This window comes from Gracilinanus agilis, chromosome 3 (genome assembly GCF_016433145.1).
Source record: "Gracilinanus agilis isolate LMUSP501 chromosome 3, AgileGrace, whole genome shotgun sequence".
NCBI classification, from domain to species: Eukaryota; Metazoa; Chordata; class Mammalia; order Didelphimorphia; family Didelphidae; genus Gracilinanus; species Gracilinanus agilis.
The window spans coordinates 595,545,181-595,561,770 of NC_058132.1; the positions used below are offsets into that span (position 1 = coordinate 595,545,181).

The window sequence follows — 16,590 nt, forward strand, 5'->3', positions numbered from 1 at the left end:
ATATGCTTTTATGTGCATTCTGACTCCAACAGTTTTTTCTCTGGAGGTGGATAGCATTTTTTGTCATAAGTCCCTCGGAATTGCCCTTGATTATCATATTGCCAATGATAGCTAAGTCTATCACAGTTTATCATTCTATACTGTAACTGTTTTTCTGGTTCTGCTTATTTCACTCTGCATCAGTTCATATAGATTTTTCCAGCTCTTTCTGAAATCATCCTGTTCATCATTCTATATCCATCACATCATATATCACAATCTGTTCAGCCATTCCTCAAATGATGGATATCCCCTTAATTTCCAGTCCTTTGCCACCCCAAAAAGAGCAGCTATAAATATTTTTGTATAAGTAAGTCCTTTCCCCCTCATTAACAAGCATTTAAAAAATTAAACTCTCCCTTCTACTACCTCTCCATTGAATAATTTTTTCAAAACCTTGATATTAACTAGAATTCAGTATTTGATGGACAAGTTGGTTAGTCCATTAAAACAAATTCCTACATTAGTCACATCCAAAAATATTTATCTCTTTTTGAATTTTAAGTTCATCACATCTGTCAGGATGTGTCATGTTTCATCTTCATTTTTTTTTGGACTTGACTTGTGGTTTAACATTGACTTAGTAAGAGTTCTAAAGTCTTAAAATTGTGTTCTGCTATAATATTATCTTTAGAGAAGTTGTTCTCCTGGTTCTACTCACTTCACTCTACATCAGTTCATAAAAGTCTTACTATTTCCCTCTGAAATGGTTTCATTTCATCATTTCTTATTGCAAAATAATATATTACATTTATAAGCCATAATTTTTTTAGCCATTTCCCTTTTTTAGTTTCCAATCTTTGGCTACCAGGAAAAGGATTGCTACAGATGTTTTTGTACATTTAGATTCTTTTCTTCCTTTGACTTCTTTGGAGCATTAGGTCTAGTAGAGGTATTACTAGTTCAAAGAATATGTACAGTTTATCCTTTTCTGGGCATAGTTCCAAATTGCTTTCTAGAACTAGTGGACCAATTCACAGCTTTACCAATGGTGGACCTGTTTTCACTAAGGTCCCTCCAATATTTCCTCTTTTGTCAGCTTTGCCAGTCTGATATATATGAGGAGATACTTCGCAGTTGCTTTAATTTGAATTTCTTATATTACTCGTGATTTAGAACATTTCTTCATATGATTCTTTTTTCTTTTCTTTTTTAAATTGTTTTAATCAATCAAGAACTGCCTTCTCACCCTTTCATATCAACCACTCATTAAGAACACAACAAAAAAAATGTCATAAGAATGTATAGTCAACTAAAACAAATTTCCACATTGGCCAGATGAAAAAAAATTTGTCTCATTCTGCACTCTGAGTCCTACACATCTCTATCAGGAAGCAGGTAGCATATTTCCTTATTAGTCCTCTGGAATCCTAGTTTGTCATTATATTAATAAAAGTTCAACACAATATTATTCCATCACATTTATATACCATAATTGTTTATCATTTTTTATTCCTCATTTTATGAATCCTCTACCTGCCCCTGAATCTCATTCTTTGCCTCCTTAAAGAGTTTTAAATATTTTTGTATATCCTTAGAAGTTGTATTGCTTAGGATTAATCTCTCCCTTAATATATCCTCACTCTAATCCTTCTATCCTCCTTATCCTCTTTTCCTCTTACTTCTCTATGGGATGAAATGAATTTATATACCCAATGGAGAGCATATATACATATTTTTTCTTCTTTTAACCAGTTCAGATGAGAGTGAGGTTTAAATTTTAATCATACTCTCCACTCTTTATTCTTTGTATAGAAACCAACTTGTGCACTCTGATTATGTGAGATAATTTCTCCCAAACTTCCTTTTCCTTCCCCCACAGTATATTTTTCTTTCTTTCTTTTATTTCCATTCTTTACTTAAGATCAAGACATAACAGAACCATAACAGCTCATGTCTAATTAGATTCTTTCTGTGAACTCTGGTGATAATAGGATCCATGGGGGTCACATGTATCATCTCCCCATCTTTGAATGTGTTGTACTGAATAAAGCAATTTATTCTTTTTTTCTTTATTATTATTTACTCACATTTATGCCTTTTTATGTTTCTCTTCATTTCTCTATTTGAAAATTAAATCTCTTTGTAGCCTGGGCTTCTCAGAAGGATTGTTTGGAAGTCCTCAATTTTATTAGAGAAATATTTATCCCAGTAGCTTTATATTCAGTTTTTCTGGCTAAATTATTCTTGGCTGAAAACCCATATTTTTTGCCTTCTGGAATATCATATTCCAAATACTCTGCTTCTCTATAGTGGTAGCTGCTAAGGGACTTGGACTGTGTCTCCTCGGTATTTGAAATCTTTCTGGCTGTGTACAGTATTTTCTCTCCAAAATGAAAGTTCTGGATTTTGGCTATGACTTTTCTGGGAATTTTTATTTTGGGCTTTCTTTTATGGAGTAATTGATGGTGTCTTTCTGCTTCTACTTTGCTTTCTGGTTCCAAGAGCTATGGACAGTTTTAGTCTTTCTTGAAATATATTATTTAGGCCCTTATTTTCAGATAGAATAGTGATTCTTAATTTTTTCTTCTCAATCTGTTTTACAATTTAGTTGTTTTTACTATATCTTACATTATCTTCTCTTTTTTTGACCTTTGACTTTTTTTTAATATTTCTTGTCAAGAAATTATTGACTTCTATTTAGCCCTTTCTAATTTTCAGTGGAGTTTGTTGCTTGAACAAGTTTTTGTACCTCTTGTGCCAAGTTATTGATTCCCTTTTCAATTCTTTTCTCCATAGCTTTATTTCTCTTTTCAAAAATTTTCCCTCAAGTGCTCTCATTTACATTGATGAACACAATTTTAATGTGTTTAAAATTTTTTTTAAAGTCTTGCTTCATCTCTTCCAGGATTCTAGTTGAGTTTGTGCCCACACTGTCTTTTCCTCTTAGTCTTTGCTTGTAGATATTTTGGAGTTCTTCTTATCTTCTGGGTTTGTGTCTTGACCTTCCCTACTACCATAATTATGGTGGGATTGTTTGTCTGTTCTTCCAGTCTACTTATCACTTAGGACTAAGAAGGGTAAGACTCTGTGGCACTTCAGGAAGGAAGGTCTGGGTTGATCATGTTACTGCTTTCTTGGGTATTGAATGTTATGTTATTTCAGGGTCTCAGGGAAAACTAAGGACCTGCAAGCTTTTAGTGCTCCCCAAGTAGTCTGTCTGATGCAGGGAAAAGTCTGCTTACTGACATCCTAGACTCAGCTCAGCAAGTTGCTGGCTAGTTTTAGGGTCTGTGCAAGAGTGAACTATTGCTGGATTCCTCCTCTATCAACCAGTTGGGAAGCTCTATTGGTTCAGAAGGGCAGAACTATAGACACCCTTTTGGTCCAGGATGCCCACCTTGACTAGAATACCCTCCTTTGAAGACTAAGCTAGACACTGGAACTGAGATCCAGCTCTATTTTGGGGGCTGACACAAACCAAAGTTGCTGGCTTCTGAAATTCTTCCTTTCTCCCTATACCATTCATGGACTACTGTAATAGTATACTATTATACTGTAATACTGTATAGGTATAGGCTATAAAAGTTTAAAAGCAGATTTGTGTAAGCATGTTAGGGAAAGCCTTTGCTGGAAGTCATGGACACTCTGAATAGAATGCTGGGGGTAGGGAGGAGAGTGCTGAGCAACAGACAGGCTGCTGTGCTGTGAGGGGTTCAGAGCAGAAGTGCCATCTGCAGTCCCTTTTGACCTGGGATCTTGGAGAGTGGTGAAGGTTGTGAAGGCTGAAGACATCAATCCTGCAAGTCAACTCTGAGTAGGGAAGTGGCCTGTGTTCTGGTGGGCAGTCTGCAGACATTTTTCCCTACCTGGCTACTTTGGATCACCAGCTGTGGAGGAGTTTGTTCCTGGTATCCTGAAAACATCTCTGGATCAGTTGTGAGACCCCAAACCCAAGCCCTCTTCCTCAGGTCTTTAGTCAAGATGTCAAACCTGGTAGAAGCTAGGTTGGCTAAGGAACTTACCCTTTTTGACTCCAGTCCTGGGCAGTTAGATATAGTTTCACCTCACCGCCTCTCCTATCCCCTCTTATGAGGAAAACCAGGGGAGTTGACTTAAATATTAAACGTGGGTCCAGAAGGGTGTGAGGGAGACAGGAATGACAGAAGGTAGGACCAAACAAGGTAGGGAGACTGGATTTAAGTGCTAAGGAAAATGTTAACAGAAGTGGCAGTTAGACCCTCACTGTCACCCTGCACCATCTAGACAAGGGGCCTATGAAAACTAGCAAGCAAATGACAAGATTTTATAGCAAATTTAATTAAGGGAATTATGGTAAAGGATGGGAATAGGGGTTTCTACACTTCCAGACTAAGGGCAAACCACAGGGTCAGGGGAGGGACTTATCTACACTGAACTGAGAACTAAAGCAAGGCAGGGCTCAGAGAATAGCAGGACTGAAGTGGGAATCCTCACAGCAGAGTCCTGACACACTCCAGCGATGTTGCAACTCCTCCAGGACCATTAGCAGTGCTCTTTCAGGTGGGTAGATTCTGGGAGCTAACCCAGCCCAAATTAACCTGCAACTCAAGTTGGGATTAATAGTCTCTACCAAAATCTCCCACAAGTAGTTGTCAGTCTTCCTTCAGGATCTCTGGAAATCTGAGGTCTCCCAGGACAGTTATAACTTGTCCCACCCACCATGGAGTCTGTCCCCGAGAGCGAGGTACACTTCCTGCTTCCCCATTCCATGTGGAATTCTCAAGTCCTTCCCGTTAGGTCTCCTAAATAACAACTAAGTAATCCTCCTCACAACACCCCTCATATTACAATTAAACTCTTTCCCTCTGTGTTTTCTAGTACTTTAAAGTCCTCATTGAATGTATTTAACCCTTTGAGGTTATTCCAGGCTGGGTGGGGCAGAGTGACAGTCAGGCTTAATTGCCATTTCTGTCAACGGTCATTTCCCTTATAGTCAAACCTGGTTTTCCCCATAAGACTACCCACTAGGGAATACCACTCATTCTCACCCTGACTTGGATCTATAACACGGACCTAGGCAGTAGTCAACAGACCTGCCAGTTGGCAACTGTCACTGTACCCCAATATGGATCCAAGACCTCCTCTTGCCCAAGAGTATAGCCTGTTTCTGTGTGCTGGGGTGCTCCCAGATTGTCCCTCTATAAAGTGCTCACAGACTTCCCTATCTGTCTCCCTGTGCTAACCTGGGTTGGACAAAGGATTCACTGTGATTTTTTTTTCTTCTGGATTTCCCTACCAGGATTTGGTCTCATGCATTTTCTAGATCTATTTGGAATATGTGGTAGGGAGTCCACTGCACTGCTCTTATTACTCAGCTTTTTTGACTCTGCCCCTTTCATTTGATTGTGGATAATTTAGATTTCTTTCTTTAAAAACTGATTGTTTATAGCCGTTAGCCACTTATCTACTGGGGAATGGCTTATAAAATGTCTTGGAACTGAGATATTTATCAGGAAAAAATTATAGCCATTAACCAGTTTACCTCTTTGTCTTCCAATTTTCAGTGCATTAAAAATTTCAGAATACATTCTGAAGGTCTGCTACCTGCCTAAAAGCTGATATCTGTGTATAATAACTTTATTTTTCTATTCAACTTTTCCTTCTTCTTGATCTCACTATCTCATTTAGCATACCGATCTGGCCCAGTATATGTCTCAACATCCAGGAGGTCTTCATCCTCACAATGTCAGGGTGAGTACTTTAAGGGATATGGTTTTTTGAAATAGAAGAATTTTAAAATGTATTTTTGTTACAAAATAGATCATTTCAACTCTTGAGCTATCAAACAAGTGAACAGTCACTAATATTCCACTCCCAGTTTTAGCAAGAAAAGGACAAATGCAATATGGGGAGGAGTGGGAGATAAAACTGGGCAGTTGGGCTGGCATTGGATTAGGAGAGGACTTGACTGCCAAACTAAATAGTTTTTAACTTTGTGCTACAGACAACAGGGAGTTATGGAAGTGCTTAGTTTGGTTTTGGTTTTGAGCAGCATGATCATAGCCCTGCTTTTGGAAGATTACCTTGGCACCAATGTGTAGCATGGACTGGAGAAGGGAGGGACCAGTGGCTAACAAATGCTGTCAGGTCAAGAAAGGGCTTTGGATGTGGTGATTGAGGTTTTTGGTAACAGATGAAGGAGAAATTTCAGTAAAAAGCCCTTTGGATTTGGTGATTGAAGTTACTGGTGATGGTTGAAGGAGCAGTTTCAGTAGAGTGGTGAGAACAGAAGCTAGATTATAGGGGATTAAGGAGAGAATATATGAAAAGAATACAGTGGCAAGAACAGAGTACTCTTTCTATACGTTCAATAATGAAAGCAAGGAAAGTCAAGACAGCATTTTGAAGGGGATTTTGTCTTTTTTTTTAATTACATGATCCTACCTCTGCTATAAGAAGATGAATCTGGCAGAGCTTTGTAAGATAAAATGGAAGGTGAGACCAGAGGCAGAGACTATTGTAGTAGTTTAAAAAGAATGGTAATAAATGTTTGAACTAGAATGGTAACTGTGAGAAGAGAAAGGAAGAACTAGCTTTGAAGCATTTTTAAGGAAGATTTGACATGGCTTTGGTGGCTAATTGACCCTCTCCCTCTCACCAGCCCACATTCAAAGATGGTCCCCCAAGGTCCAAGCCTAGGTAATTAGAGAAAAGGTGGTTTCACAGAAATAGAAGCTCTGATTTGGACATGAAGGTAATGAGACTGGGTTCAATTAAATTATTTTATATTATTTTAATTATATTTTGTGCAAATTTATAATACATAAAAATACAATATGAAATATAATACGATAGACAAACAATAATATATATTTTATATTTATGTTATGATTAAATTCTACTGAATTAGAAATGATAGTGTTACATCTTGGTGGGTGTCCAGCTGGTTAAAAATTTAGGAACAGAACTTAGAGAAAAAGGTACGACTATAGATAGGGATATTGGAGACAGCTACATAGAGGGAATTGCTAAAGCCTCAGGACCGACCAGATTATATCACTGAAAGGAAAATATGTAGAGAGAAGAGAAGATGACAGAAGACAGGCAGAACCTTGATGAATGCCCAAATTTAAGAGGTAGGGGGAACTAGTGAAAGATACATGGGTAGAATAGTCAGAGAAGTAAGAGGAGAATTGAGATAATAACCTGTCACAAAAGAAGAGTGTCAAGATGGAAGTGGCAGACAAAAACTCCCATAAGATGAAGAAGGCACAGTATTACAGAAAAGCCTTTGGATTTGGTGCCTGACATTATTGAAGATATTTGAGAGAGCCATTTTGGTAGAGTGGTGGGAACAGAAGATAGATTGTAGGTGTTCAGGGAATGAATATGTTGTAAGGAAATGATGGGCGCTAGCACAGAGCATTCCACCCATACTAGCAAGGGAAGAAGAAACAGCATATCTGAGGAGTTTTTCCCCTTTCTTTTTTTAAGAGTAGGAGAAAACTAAATATGTTGTGGGCAGAAGAGAAAGGAGCCAGAGGAAGAGATTGAAAATGCTGGAATGAGAAGGAATAATTGTTAGCATTCATCATCTATCTCCCAAACAGAAAATGAATAAGTGCTGGAGGAGTAACAGCACCTTATGAGTCCATGCCCTTTCCTTTTCTTCTTCTTCCCTTTTCTGTGCTTTGTCCTTTTCTTAGTCTTATCCTACTCTGCCTCCTGCATTCATTGGCTTCTGACATCTCACCTCAACTTGCATTTTCCAAGAAAGGCATTTCCTAACCTGGCTCCCAGCTCCCCCACTTTGATTTGAAAGTACTTCTCATTTACACAGTCTATGTCTTGTTTAGACATAGTTGTTTGCAGGCTGTTTCTCTCGTTAGAATGGGAGTTCTTTTGAGGCAGGGATCGTGATTTGGCTAGTTGTTTTGGATCCCCATTGCTAAGTGATTAATAAATTGCTCGTTCATTGTTTGCTTCCTTCTTTCTAACTGTGTCCTCTTCCTTATCCTGTCCTTTCTCCTTTCTTCCCTCCACATTGAAATATTTCATATTGAAGCATATCTTTCTGCTATCCTTCCTTTTATCTCTTCTCCTATAATCTTTTTCTATTCCCTTTTTCATGGTCATTTACATTTGTGATATCTGCAGTTAAACTTTCAACTCACTTCCAGTCTTATCCAGCTTTACTCATCTCACTGTTCTCTATATTATATAATTGAGCTTGCTTTCTCATAATAAGGAAGGGCATTAGCAAGTATCATGGAACTAGTGGGAATCTGGCATGGGGAGAGAGAGAACAAGGACATTTTCACACGATGGACTATCATGTGACTGAAAAATCAGCAAAGCTAGTAGAGGATAAATGTTCTCTGACAGGTAACCAATAGCAGGTAAGTTAAGTGGTTTGACCAAAGCAAATCAGGTGTCTAATGCCTCAAACATTTCTGGCTCCTGATTCTGTGTCAGACCATGCCACTCACTAAATTTGGTTTCAAAGTCTACATGCTACTAACAGCTGAGCACTGGACTTGGCACCTCTCTGTGAAGCCCAGGTTCCCTAATAGGGTGGAAAAATTGATTCACTCATTTAATTCTGCCACTGTCTCCATGTCATCAGGAATGCTAGGGTTGGCACTTTCTTTTTTGAACTGTAGGAGCATGTTCTGGGCTGGCATAATCTACCTAAACACGAATGTTAGCTTTTGAATTCTTCGTTGCCAGTGGCATTGGAAGAAATAGCAAGAGACACTTAGGATAGTATACATTTTTTCCTCTCTTTGGCATCAGTACTGGTGGAAAACTGATTGGTTGTTGATAACTTTTCTAATTCCCAGGCTTTATAACCACACGAAATATTTCTCAATTTGATGTGGAATTTTTTTTTTCTTTCCCCCCTTCATTCCTTTTCTTTCTATGTTTTATTTTTTCCCATCAGTATCTCCTCTGGTATTTAGTTTCCTTTTTTTTTAAAATCCATCATGTGTAGTCTTTTCCCAATATCTTAAAATATGAATTAAAATATTTTAAAATATGAAATATGAACATTTTAAATCAGAAATAAATATTTTAACAATCTGGGATTGTTAGAATAGACAAAAAGATAACCATGACTCCACTCCTCAGGGTCAATTGATTATGTCTTTCCCAGGCTATTGTCTATTATTCTAAGGACATCTGAGATACAATAAAATTTAAAGCTTGTAGAACCATTTCTAGGTTAACATTTATCTCAAGCTAAATTCGATGCTGGGAAGTCCTACTTTTCTTTGGACTATTTAGGTGATGCTTTTCTCTGGAAGCTTGATTACTAATGCTGCAATTTTGCAAAATTACAAAACTGCAATTTTGAAGATAAAGGCCCCTTCTTCTGTATCAAGGAGCTAAGCCTCCCCCTTCCCCAATTTCCCTATTTCTGATCATGTCAATACCATTTCCCCAATTTCCCAGCCTTATAACCTAGGAGTTATATTTGATAATTTCTCTCCTTTATTCCACAATCTGATTATTTGTCAAATCTGGTTGTTTCTATCTTTACAATAATATTTCATATCTAGCCTCACCTCTTCTCTCAACTGGTTCAGGGACTTATTTCTTCATTCCTTGACTATTCTAATATTCTTTGAATTGGTTCTTCTGCTTCTTGTCCTTCTCCTTCCAATCCATCCTTCATACTATTGTTTAAGGAATATTCCTAATGCAGAGTTATTATCTCATCTATTCTTCCACTCAAAAACTTTTAGTGATTCACAGTTGCCTGCTGAGCAAAGTATAAACTGCCTGTAGAAGTACTTGAAAATTAGGTCTTCTACAATCTGCCTCCATCTTATCTCATCCTGTCCACCTCAGTTTCCTGCCTTTGATCACTCTGTCCCCATGCCTGGAATGAAGTCTTCCCTTTCTGCCATCCCATTCTCAAACAACTCACAGAACTGCAAAATCTCTGAGTTGGGAGGAACTTCAGAAACCATTTGGTCTGACCAAAAATTATATTAATTAAATGATTTCCCAACAAATATGTCATTTTTTTCATGAATCCTTCCTTCCCTAACTACCTTTTTTACTCCATCATGCAAAAGTGATGAGTCTTATCCTCCTTAAATAAGAAATAATACTTCGTCAAAACCTTTCCTTTTCACTTAGTACACATTTTTCCATGCAACATAGTTATCTGTTTGCTCATCCTTTGACCCCTCCTTCCTCATTAAATTTTTTTAACCCCCTACCTTCCATCTTAGAGTCAATACTATGGATTGGTTCTAAGGAGAAAGAGTGCTAAGGCTAGGCAATGGGGGTTAAGTCATATACTAGGAAGTATCTGAGATCAAATTTGAATCCAGCACCTCCCAATCCAGTGAGCCACCTACCTGCCCCCACCCTCATTAAATTCTAAGTTTTTTGAGAGAAAAGCCTGTATCTTATCCATCTTTGTATCCCTGACACATAGTATAGAACCTTGTACCTAGTCAAGTATAATAAATGATAATAATTGAATAGAAATTAATCAAGAGAAGGCAGAAAATTATAGATTTTCTTTGTTTTAGACTAGGGTCTTACTCATGCTATTTTTAAAAAAAGTATTTTAGTTTTTGTTTCTCTCAAAGCATAATTTTACCATCCTTTACCTCTCTTAGAAAACTGTTTTTGATTTAGGGTGGATATTAGCACATGATAGCACAAATCTGCTTAGGTATGATGGTTATTCTTTCCAGCTCTTCATGTTTCAACTTTTGAGGGGCCTGGCTTACATCCACCATCAACACATTCTTCACCGGGATCTGAAACCTCAGAACTTACTCATCAGTTATCTGGGAGAACTCAAATTAGCTGATTTTGGTGAGTCAATCCCTCCTTCCCTGGTCTCCTTCTCATTTATGAACAATGATGCTTTTGTGTGCACAAGTTTATTTATCCAATGCATTGACTAGATCAGGTCTTTGGACATGGGACCCTGAGAGATACAGTAGTTAGTAAGCATCTTCTAAATTCTAGACGGCACAAAATAGGGAGAGAATGCTCACTGCTGTTGGGTCATGAGAGGCCAAAAGTTGGCATCAAACCTGCAAGGCAATAAACACTATTTCAATAGTGGCAGCAAGTCAAATTATGTGAAGGTATTCAGCATTGAGGAAAGATTTTCAAACTATAGTTTGCTGAAGGACTCTCGCTCTGTGGAAATTCTGAACCTAAGCTAAAACACAAATTCTTAGGATAATTTGGACATATAGTAGAAAGGGAGGAGAAAGAGGTCAACTCTTTTCCAAAGTAATATTATGGTGTACTTGTTCAAAGTATCAAGTTCTGGGTGGTTGCCTTAGGGCAGAACTAGCCTTAGTGTAAGATATCAAAGAAAAAAAATATAACCTTTGTATTTTTGGCACAAATCTGCCAGAAACAATTTTTAATTAATTTGACATTAACAGAAACGAAAGCATTTCTTTTTTAGTTATTAAAGTGGTAGAGACCCCTCTTGCCCTCATGTCTTTATGTCTCATGACTCAGACATGTCAAAATCCCTTTCCTTTGTCCATTATATCCTGATTCTTAAGGAAGGTAGAGTGGCTGGGAAAAAATTCCCAAAGTAGAAACTCACTAAAATGATATATTGTGCTTAGAGAAACTTTGATGAAAAAAGGCAAATTGGGTGTCTATGAATTAAAACTAATGATCTAATTTTTTCGTGTTTGCTTTTTCACCTGTATTCTCCCACGACTTGTTTGCTTCCTTGGTAAAATCAACTGCCATTTTCCTAGGGGACATAGAGATATAAGACCTTGCATATATTTTTTTTTATAATCTTGTAGGTCTTGCTCGGGCTAAGTCCATCCCCAGTCAGACATACTCTTCGGAAGTAGTGACACTCTGGTATCGTCCTCCAGATGCATTGCTAGGAGCCACAGAATATTCCTCTGATTTGGATATCTGGTAAGATTGATATTAAAGTATTTAATGTCCTGAAAATAAGCAACATAGTCTAACAGTTACCTATAAAGGCTGGTAATGTCACCTCTGTTATATTTTTAACTCCTTAGGAGCAAGAACTGTGTGGCCTTCTATAATCATTTATTTCTTTTTATTTAAACCCTTACCTTCCATCTTAGAACCAATACTGATATATGGTTCCAAGGCAGAAAAGTGATAAGGGCTAGGCAATGGGGTTTAAGTGACTTGCCCAAGGTCACACAGCTAGGAAGTGTCTGAGGTCACATTTGAACCTAGGACCTCCCATCTCTGGGCTTGGTTCTCAATCTACTGAGCCACCCAGCTGCCCCCAATCATTTATTTTCTAAGAAAAATAAAAACTACATAGGAAAATTAATTCATTGGAGTCTAGTTGGGATAAAAACACCATAAAGACAGCAAATTAGAAAATCCTTATTCTAAAATCACAGATTCTAAATTCACAGATTATGAAATCTTATATCAATCAATAAGCATTTATTATACCTTCTATGTATGTTACCTAATTTTTTCTGACCCTTTGATTTCTTGATTTATTAAAATGGGATAATGATGTCTGCCTTCTTTCTAACTCACAAGAAATGCATGGGATGAATCTCCCCCCATGCAATGGTAGGAGCTGCTTTAGAGCTTTATAGTAGAATTGGGGGCTTTTGGAGTTCCATAAGATGCAGTATTGAATCTGGACCTTAAAGGCTACCTCTGTATATTAAGATTTCTGAAATCATCTGGATTGCATACCCAGAGTTATCCTAGCCATTTAGGGTTTTCCCTTTTAGATCTATTATGATTTGGAGTTACAATTAATTTCTTAGCATTTATGGGTTTATTTGATTTTCTTAGAAGAACAGTATTAGAGAAACACCAGGCACTATTGATATTGTTCATAAATATACATATTATAGATATAGATATAGATATTGTTAATTGGAATTTGGGAGATGCCATTTAAAAGTATATATATATTTTTTTCTATGGACACGTGGGGACCTTAAAAATAATTTCTATATTTATATCAGTCTTTATTATTTTTAATCGTAACAATATACATAAATCTAGGGTCTCTCAAAAACTTAAAAAGAGCACCAGAAATGTTACATTAAATACCTCTGAAGCTACTAATTAACTAACACCTCAGCATAATTCCAGGAAAGATAACTTGTTAGTCAAATTGCAGATGCATCCATCAATTAGTCCTGTCCTCCAATGACATTTCCAAGGTTTCTGTGGCATTTGGACTTTTGGACTAAGTACGATGGTATTGCAGAAAATGACTATGGAGCAAAGCTCTTAAACAGGGTCACCAGTGAGTTCCTCAGCATCATTGCCCCTGAATAATGAAATTGAATTTGAAAAGTACAAATTAAAGTTATTGTTTCTTATTCGTTTTCTCTTCCTCTGCTAAACTACCTCAGTGACTCTTTATGGCTCAGAGTTGACCCTGAGATCTAAAAAGTTATCACAGGAGAGCTTTAGCTCCTCCTCCCAGGCTGGAAAGGCTTAAAGTCTGGTCCACCCAGGAATAGTATCTGATTGTTTTCTGAATGTCAGCCTTGCTATTTTCAGAGATTCATCCTCAGAATGTAATCCACCTGGTATTGGTTGTTTGGGGCCATAGCAAAACTCATGAAGACCAAAAACCATTTAATAAAGTATAGAAGGAGTATAATTTATATACATGGACAATGGAATCAGATTCTTGAAGTGTTGAAGTTTTGTTATTATTCTGCTTTTATAACACGTCAAATACAATGTGGGACTAGAAAAATGAACACTTTAAAAATGAGTTTATTATACTAAGAATCAACAGGGCAATCACAGAACACTAGAGTTTAAATTAGGATTTTTTTTTTCTTTCACCAGGAGAAAGGGTAAATCTGAGTGGGGGAAAAAACCATGAGAGGAATGGGGAAAGGGGAAGAGAAAAGGATTGCTAATTGAAGGGAAGAAAAAACCTAATCTTATTCTATTGGACCATGTAATCCCCATGGAATCCAAGCAGAATTCCATTTGAAAAGGCATATGGCAGTGAGTATTAAGTCTTTTGTCTTTAAAAAAACTAATTTTAATAAGTGGTGCCTTATAAAAGTCTCTTCATAGCAGCAGGTTAGTGGTAGGGTTTACATAAAGTTAACAGGTAGCACCTTGGTTATATTATAGAAAATATACCAGTAGGTTTTACTGACACTTACTCCCAGCATTTCTTAATCCTCTAGCATCTTTCTCTCTTCTTGATATCCTTTTCAGGCCCTAAAAGATCCAATTAGAGAGCTTTAACAAGAATAACACAGTATTTTAGGAAGATTACACTGAGTTTTGGAATACAAAGTCCTCTACACAGAGCTGATTTTAGGCAGCTACTAGACTTTCCAAATAATCTCATATTGTCTTTGATGGATATTTTATTACATATAGTAATGCCTCTTAAGGTTATGCAGGTGTTTAGAAATAAAGGAAAAATAAAGGAGGAGGGAAGAAAAGCATTTATTATTTGAATAATTTATTTATTATTTGAATACCTCGTTTATTATTTGAAATATCTTGACACTCCACTTATCAGTGCTATTTTAAATTCATTTTAATACCAAAGAATGAGATTCTGATTCCCTTTTCTCCCAGAAAATGTACTACATGCATGTTGGGGAGGGGGCAGTCTTAAAACTAAATACTCTCTTCCTTTAGTATTTGTTATAAGAATTTAAGGAGTATTGTTCTCTTTTAAGGGAAGATTTATTCAGTGAGAAACATTTAAGGAGATAGCAAAGAATTTCCAAATTATTATTTTTTATCTTTGCTCCAAAGATACAAGTGATTCAGTAAAATAACCCATTGCATTTCTCTCTTCTGGAAGGATTTACTATGGATTGCCAGCTAATATCTATCCCCTTTCATATCCATTTCCTACCTTAGAAGTAGTTCTATAGAATAGTCATTTCCTGAGAAGTCTTGAAGACAGACAGCAGAATGAAAATTCAAGAAGGGGAAAAAGGTGGAGAGAAGAAAAAGAGGAAAGAAGGAGGAAGATTTTAAGAAGGAAGGGAGAAGAAAAAGGAAGATGAATGGGAAAAGGAGAAGAAAAAGTAGGGGAAGGAAGTATAGGAAGAAAAGAGGAAGATAATGAAGATGATAAAGGAATACCTCTATGCCACTATATCTGGACCTAAATGTTAGGACTATTTGATATGAAATTGTTGAGAAATGTCAGATAAATATGTTAATACTGGGAAATTTAGAAGGAATTTATTTTTAAAAAACAACTAAAACAGTTGTGGAAAAAGTTTAAAATAATACAGATAAAGTATATGCTGATCTTTGTGAAAAGAATAAGACTTAAAACTCGCAAATCTGAAAAATGAAGGCAAATTTAAGTTTCTCTTATCAGTGAATAGAAGAACTCTTTGGAACTTTGTAGTGCTAAAATAAAACTGTTAGGTATAATTGAGATTTTAACACAATTATCATCTGTCCTTCACGTCAACTCTAGAACTGTATGTAATATAGAGTGTCCCAAAAGTCTTAGTAGTTTAAAACTGCACTAAGGGGGCAGCTGGGTAGCTCAGTGGAGTGAGAGTCAGGCCTAGAGACAGGAGGTCCTAGGTTCAAACCCAGCCTCAGCCACTTCCCAGCTGTGTGACCCTGGGCAAGTCACTTGACCCCCATTGCCCACCCTTACCACTCTTCCACCTATGAGACAATACACCGAAGTTAAGGGTCTAAAAAAAAAACCCCCAAAAAAACTGCACTAAGAGTTTGGGGATATGACATTGTATATCATGATAGATTAAATTAGTGACACCTTGAAACCATAGGATAGTGTTTCTAGAGGTGTCATCTCTTGCCTAAAGGAAAGCATTTTCCTCAGTGTGACTCTCTCCATTAAGAACCAAGAGACTATGACTGTTTACTTGATGAAAATGGAAAACTACAATTAAATACCAATGTCCCACAAATACAAACAACTTCATGGTATGGCAGGACCTAGGTAACTGACTTCATGGGGCCAAACATCTGGATGAAAAGTTAAAAATTCATTTGCTGTCATAATGGCCAATATGTTAGGTGTGAGGTGGTACCTCAGAGTTGTTTTGATTTGCATTTCTTTAATCAGGAGGGATTTAGGACACTTTTTCATGTGAGTATTGATAGTTTTGATTTCTTCATCTGAAAACTGTCTATTTGTGCCCCTTGATCATTAAAAGTGAAAAATTCAAACAGTTCCAAGAATAGGACACCAGATTTATGCAAGTTTGAAACTTTAAAGGGATTAAGGAATGGTACCACAAATGTCCCTCATTCATAATTCCCAGCAACCACCAACATGAAAAAGTAGTATTAAGAGGCACATTCCTAACCATGCAATAAAAACCTATTGGGAATAAAAACAACCCAAGTTTAAATTCTAGAATGATGCATATATATATATGCATCATTCTAGAATTTATATATATATATTTGTCTGAATCTTGTTTGAATACCTAAGGGATAATCCCTCTTGTCAATGATTTGTAACCTCTTAACCTATATCACTCAGAGGACTCTTAATAAGAAGTACTAGGATTAATAATAAAATCATTCCTGTGCATTTTTGGCATATAGGAGTTATTCTTTAGTATGACTACCTAGGAAGAAAAATACATTTCATTTGAGTTATACATTTTGTCT

At 36.7% G+C, this 16,590-nt stretch overlaps 1 protein-coding gene across 3 annotated transcripts in view; it reads left to right on the top strand.

The window, feature by feature from the left end:
* Nucleotides 1–16,590, top strand: part of CDK15 (cyclin dependent kinase 15) — a 114,972-nt gene that overhangs the window by 24,415 nt on the left and 73,967 nt on the right. For all 3 annotated transcript variants that reach the window (XM_044667462.1, XM_044667461.1, XM_044667463.1), the window contains exons 6-8: nucleotides 5,650–5,712; nucleotides 10,680–10,803; nucleotides 11,772–11,892. In XM_044667462.1, the coding sequence (XP_044523397.1) occupies nucleotides 5,650–5,712; nucleotides 10,680–10,803; nucleotides 11,772–11,892 (308 nt within the window). The remainder of the gene's footprint in view (nucleotides 1–5,649; nucleotides 5,713–10,679; nucleotides 10,804–11,771; nucleotides 11,893–16,590) is intronic.